We start from the raw sequence: 6323 nt of genomic DNA on the forward strand, positions 1-6323 counted from the left end.
AAAGACCAGACGCGGGGGCAGGGGGGGCGGGGGAAGTTTAAGACCTGTCTTTAAAAAAAAAATTTAACTCTTCAGATGCAAGAATTTGGGTGCCCTTGGCACGGTTATGAGCGCTCGGGTAGAACAATAGAAATGGGGGGTGCCGGAAATGGTGCAGGAAGACCCCTATAACCCTATAAACCTCTCCTCCCCCCTCGCAGTTACTACTAGCATTAAAAGATCCCAGTGCCTTCAATGCAATAGTGCCTGTTTATAACTTTTCCCTGCTGGGTCCCCATACCCTATACAAGCCCCCTCCTCACGTTTTGAAATCACCAGGGCAAAGATCGCTCCCAAATCTGTGACCTCCCGGAGCTCTTGGGCCTCTCACCTGCTCTTGCCCCTGGCACCCTGACCTGACTCACCCTCTTCCCCCGAGTAGTTCCTCTGGTTTGCACCTAGACAAGAAATTTAGTTTCATTTAGCTTCCGGTCTTTAATTTTAGCAGGTCTCCTTTTTGCATGCACATCAATTTGGCAATTACCATCTAAAAGCTCACCCAGCCCCGGGTCAATATAAATTGATCATTGTCCGCCTTCCACAAAATAACACCGGGAGTCTGTGATGCATAATGAGATTATACTGGAAACTGTCTTTTAGATCAAATTCTATTTTATGCTGTGAGGATCTTCTCCTAGCGGACTTCCCCGCTAGTCTAATCACGGGGCGCCGGAGCCCATGGGTGCTGAGGGGCGATGGCTGGCCGGGGAGACATGGTTCTAAGAAATAACAAAGTGCGGGGACGCCCCCCCCCCCATTTCCAACACCCTCGACTAGGGGCCGGCGGAAATGAGCCTGCGCTGGGAAAGGGGGCCTTCTACAGAAACGTTGCGGGGGGAAAAGTTCGTTGGTTAATTCCCATCCAACAGAAAGTCAGCTATCCCTTCCGGAGGAACACATGGGGGGCAACCAGCGAAAGCCGTCGGGCCGGGCTGGAGGTTGGGAGACGTCCACGGCCAAGTGCTCGGGGCACAGGCGGCTTGGCTGCCACGGGGGTGGCCTGAGAAGACCTTCCACTCCTGCCCCGGCTGCTTCTCAAGCCAGCGCCACCATCTAGGCCCCGGCAGCGCAGCCAGCCTTGCAAACAGACGGAATCCTGCCGGCCGTACACTCGGGCGAGGCAGCCCGGTCGGGCCGGGCCTCCTGACTGGGCGAGGCCCCTCCAGGCCCGAACCGTGTGAGCCGAGGGCTGGAGGCCTCCAGCCAGGAGAAGGTCCTCCCGCCCCCGCGCGGCCCCCGGGGCACGGGTGTGACCCTGGAGCTTAACAAAGGGCCTTCAGAGCTCCTTTGGGCCTCGGGCTGGCGGGGGGAGCGGTGGGGCCAGGGGGAGAGGGGCGGTACGGCGGCCCAAGTGAGGCCCCCCGCCCCGCCGGGCTGGGTCTGCCGGGCCCGCCGCCCTCGAGGAAACCACCGAGGTGGCATTGCCGGGGCTGCTGGGCACTCCCGAGGACCATCCTGGGGTTTGGGCGGCTCGGAGGCCGGCGAGCCTCCTGCCCAGCCCCGCGGGCCCGGCTGTCGTGCCCGACCCAGCGCGGGCTCCAGCCGAGTGCGGTCTTCCCAATAAAAGCTGGAATTCCCGGCTGGGCTCAGACAAAGAGGGGCCGCGGCAAATCGACGCCGCGGGCAAACCAAACCCAAGCCGAGTTTACGCCCGCGTCTGGGGTCACAGAGGCGCCTGCTAATCCTCCCTACGCTGGCCGTCCCCGCGCGGTCTCCTCAAGGGGGAAAAAAAGGGAAAGAAAGCATACCTCCCCTTGATTCCGCCCAGAGGCCGAGCTTCGCACTTCTTTCGGTTCAGTCTCTCTCAGTTCACTAGGCCCTGCGCCACCTTAGCAAACAGGGCTTAGAGGAGCGCAACATCCCTTGCTTCCGACCCAGAATGCAAAGCTACTCCTCTTTTTCCTCCACCATCCATCCTCTCAGGGTCCAGAACTCAAAAATCTTTCAGAAATCCTCCTACCTGCTCAAGACATACTCTCTTCCCCACTCTAGGTGGGAAGAAACTATAACCAGAAGCAATCTTAGTAACCAAGGGCCATCCACCCTTAGCTAGGCACCGTCGCCCTCAGTTTCCCTCTAGCCGAAGACACAGTATTTCCCAGTGAATGAGTGTGCGAATGTGGTTGTGTGGCCCACACTTCCGTGCCCTGCTCTGTCTCACCGGGCAGGAAAATCTTCATCAGGCATGGAGGGGTTTTTGTCATTCAGCCTGTGTATCTAAGCATGGATGTATGCACGTGAATGCTTTTTGTGTTTCCAAGTGACCCTCTTCACACCTTTAAATGGGCTTTTGTCTCTCGAACGAACTTACAGAAATTCTGCTCCAGTTTCCAGCTCAACAAAGTCTGGGATTTTCTCCTAGAATCTCGCTCTAGGTCTCAGTATTTGCATACCCATGTTTACATTCCTCGCGGCCAGTTCTTTCTCTCTTCTGTATCTCTTGTTCCATGTGGGCACCAGAGCCCAAGTGTCTTGATTTGTCTCAGCACATGTCATTCAGGCGCACATCTTAATCTGTGCATTCCTGTCTAACACGTACACCTCCCCACGACTTACATTCTTGCTTTGTCTATAATGGGGCTCGTTCCCAGACCAATATGGGTTTGCAGTTTAATGTAACTAGAGGATCCCCTAAGACTCCAAACCCTAAAAGGAAGAGGAGGGGGAAGGAGAGAGGAGTGTGACTAATGATTCATTTCTCTATAGGGTAACCCACCCAACAACTTCTACCTCAGGGAAAGAACGAGACCAATGCCTGCGGAGTTGTATTCAATTTTTAGACCCATTCAATGTTGACCCCACGGATGTGTATACAAATGATCGATCTTGTACACATCACTGTCCAACTCCTGTTTGGAGGCTGCCTCCCTGCACATATCTTATTTGAACTCTCCACAAGTTCATGGTTAAAAGTGTTTTTATTTACATAGACAACTCAAGGACCCCTTTGCTCTCTCCGACGCATACCTGTACGCACTGGCCAGGCATTTCAGGCTTGGGTCTTTGGTAGGCAACACTCTCGGTCAGAGGCCCCACTGACTAAAGCTCTGAGCAGACCTTCACATACTGGGCCGCTGGGAACGGTAAGGTCTAACCTCTGCATCTCCCCAACTCAGTTCCTTAAGTGAGGGTGCCCACTGTGTGTGTTCACACCTTCCCCATTGAGAAGTATCGGGTCAAATTAGATCACCTAGCAGCTGCGTTTGGTTCGTCGAAGAATCGAGCCCAATGTACCAGGATGTGAGACTGCATACACAGAAGAGAAAGGAAAACCCCAAGCCCAGACTCCCGCCTCCTCTCCCCAGGGAGCTACTTTGCCTCCAGGAATTTCTACTACACTCCCCACCCCCACTCTCCCTATCGTCTTTAAAGGGTTAAGAGAAACCCTCGCAGCCTTCCCTCCACCCTGGTCGCTGGGCCCGAAGGCTCGCTCGCTCACGGGAGTCTGCCGCCGCCTCCGCGGCCCGCCCCGCCCCTTCCCGTCCTTCAGCCGGGAGGGAGCCTGCATGCCTGTCTAGACCCATCTATCACAGGCACACCAACAACACCCGCGAGAGCGCGGAGACCCTACCCAGGTCCCCCTGCCCGCACGGTTCCCGGTGGACAGAACGCTGGAGCGTGACCGCGCCTGCAGGGTCGGGGTGGGACTCTACGGGCTCGGGCTGCCCCGAGCGCACAGCGGGTCCGGCCCACAGCGCTCCCGCCAGCCCGGCTGCCGGGGCACAGTCACAGCTCTGTGCGCTGGGCAGTCCTATTTTTATCTTGTCTAATCCCAAACTGGGCGGGGAGCACAGGCGTCGTGCTTAGAGAACAAGAGATAGGCGAGGGAGGCGGGGAGGAGCAGCCAGGCAGCGACGCGAGCGGGAGCGAGTTAAAGACAGTCGAGGCGACCGAGAGCAGGAAGAAAGAGCGGGCTGCGCGGGCCTCGAGGCGCCGCACGCAACGCGCCGCCCGGCCAAGTTACACTCGCCTCCCGGTCGCCCCTCGCCGCCCATCCCTCCCCACTTCCCAGAGGCGCTCTCCGCAGCCCGGGCCGCGGGGCCCCGGCCTCTGTGGGAGGCACAGGCCCGGCCGGCCCTGCAAAGGGCTGGAGAGAATCGCTAATGAGCTGTGCGGCCCATTGATCCGGAGAACACTTCCTAATTAACTCTCAGTCACCTACTGGTGACAGCGCCTCAAAGGACAGCGCTGGGGCCGTCCGAGCCCTAACCCCGACCTGCCCGCGGAGCGCCTGGCGCCCGAACCCCGCGCGCCCCCCGCCACTACCCCAGGCAATCCCGGTGAGTGGCGGCGTAAACCCGCACACTAAAGGCCAGCCTCGGGTTAAACCTGGACGGCATATTAATCACCGCCATCTCCCCGCTTCCTCCTCGCGGTGAAATCATGCCCAAAATAAACACGGGAACCAACACTGCAAAGCCCAGACCAGATAACAGGTCGGGGGTGGAGTGGGAAGGGTCGAGAAGCAAATGTATTTTCCAAGTGTCCACGTACAGGAGTCTCGGAGGCCGACAATTAAAATGACTTCCACACAAGCAATTTTGTTGGCCAAACCGAATCCAACACCTCGTAAGGATTGATTTCGGCCCGCGGTGTCCGTTTCCAGTGCCACAGGAAGTGTCAGATGGCTACAAATACCCAAGTCTGTCTGCGTTCACCACCCACCACCTTCTGGGGTGGGCCATTTCCTCCTCGTTTTTATTCCCAAGTCATTTTAAGGATTTTTCTCCAGAGACTACCCCTAGAATCAAATACCACTACCCCTCCTCTGGCCTTCTCTCAAAAAAGAAACAAACAAACAAAAAAACCCAGCTAAAACCCTGAGCTGTCTACTCTAGACACAAGAGGCTGTACGAATACCTATTTGAAGCGCGCTGGTTTCTTTTTTTAAGGTTTGTTTTTAAATACACATAACCGTCCCCCCTCCTTCGCTCTTCCATCCCCGCAACCCCCCAACCCTTTATTTTTTTTTTTTTTTTTTTTTTTTTTTTTTTTTTTTTTTTTTTTGCAGTACACGGGCCTCTCACTGTTGTGGCCTCTCCCGTTGCGGAGCACAGGCTCCGGACGCACAGGCCCAGCGGCCATGGCTCACGGGCCCAGCCGCTCCGCGGCATATGGGATCCTCCCAGACCGGGGCACGAACCCGTATCCCCTGCATCGGCAGGCGGACTCTCAACCACTGCGCCACCAGGGAGGCCCCCCAACCCTTTAGACGCCGGCGGCGCGCGCCCTCGCGCGCGGGCACTCACAGCCTCTAGCTGGAGATCGCGGACTTTCTGGAAAAGATTCATTAACTGCAAATTAAGCCTCGCCCCGGCTTCGGCCTACACGCGGCCAGGCTCAGCCGTCTCAGGGACCCGGGGACGTGCCCACTCGAGAGTGCAGGCGGCGGGAAGCCCGTCGGGAAGCCTACTCGGGAAGTAGGGAAGCCTACTCCGCACACGGCGCCCCGGGGCTTGCTTGGTCAACAGCAGGAGCACGTCGCCGCCGCCCCGAGCCCCCTAGTTGGCGGAGGCTCTGCAGCGCAGCCGCCCGCCTGCTCCGAGCGCGGGCCCCGCGGCGCAGCGGCGCCTCGCTCTCCCCGCCTCGGCCGAGGATCGCGCCCGGGTGCGCAAGTTCCTCTTCGCCCTCAGCCTCTGCGCCGCACGCCCTCCGAGTGGGACCAACTTCCTCCGGCCGCAGACTCGCACACGCCCTACAGGGCTTTCCACCAGACTCCACGCTACCCAGAGGAGGACCCAGGTCTCGCCCCCCCGCCCGCCGCCGCCCCCGCCCCCGCCCCCGCACGATCTACCCCCACCCCTGGGGGTAGATCTTAAACTTAAAACCAACCCCACGACGTCGCGGGGACGGTGCGGGTGGACCAGGGTGGCACATTAAAATTTTTAAAGAACATTTACAAAACAAAGCGTCTGACCTGACTGGCTGGCTGGCGGGCGGGCCGAGTCGGAACCCCTCGCTCTGCTCGATTTCCTAGTATTTTTTTTAAATCCATGTGATTCACGCTTTGGAGCAATCCAAAAAAAGCCAAAAAAAAACCAGAAAACCGGGACTCCCCTCCCGAGTCGCGCGGCAGCGGCGGCAGCTCGAGCTCGGCTCGGCCCGGGGCGCCCGCCACACACACCCTCGCGCACGCACACGCCGTCGTTCCACGAGCAAGAACGAGCTGCCCCCGGAGAGGTGAGACGAGGCAGCGGCGGCTGGAGGTTTTTACAGTTCTTTCCCGAGTCGAAAAAGAAAGCAGACGGGAACCCGCCGCCCTCCCCTTCCTGCTAGCAAGCTAA

At 58.3% G+C, this 6323-nt stretch overlaps 1 protein-coding gene across 1 annotated transcript in view; it reads right to left on the reverse strand.

Annotated features, from left to right (window-relative positions):
• The window catches only part of LOC309797859 (uncharacterized protein), a gene marked incomplete at its 5' end in the record, with an annotated part of 105796 nt that overhangs the window by 50909 nt on the left and 48564 nt on the right, over positions 1 to 6323 (reverse strand). Inside the window, one exon of the mRNA XM_082646252.1 lies at positions 5957 to 6012. Coding sequence (XP_082502378.1) covers positions 5957 to 6012 — 56 coding nt within the window. The remainder of the gene's footprint in view (positions 1 to 5956; positions 6013 to 6323) is intronic.

The sequence above is a fragment of the Mesoplodon mirus genome, assembly GCF_964341445.2.
Source record: "Mesoplodon mirus genome assembly, contig: HAP1_SCAFFOLD_1129, whole genome shotgun sequence".
Classification (NCBI taxonomy): domain Eukaryota; kingdom Metazoa; phylum Chordata; class Mammalia; order Artiodactyla; family Ziphiidae; genus Mesoplodon; species Mesoplodon mirus.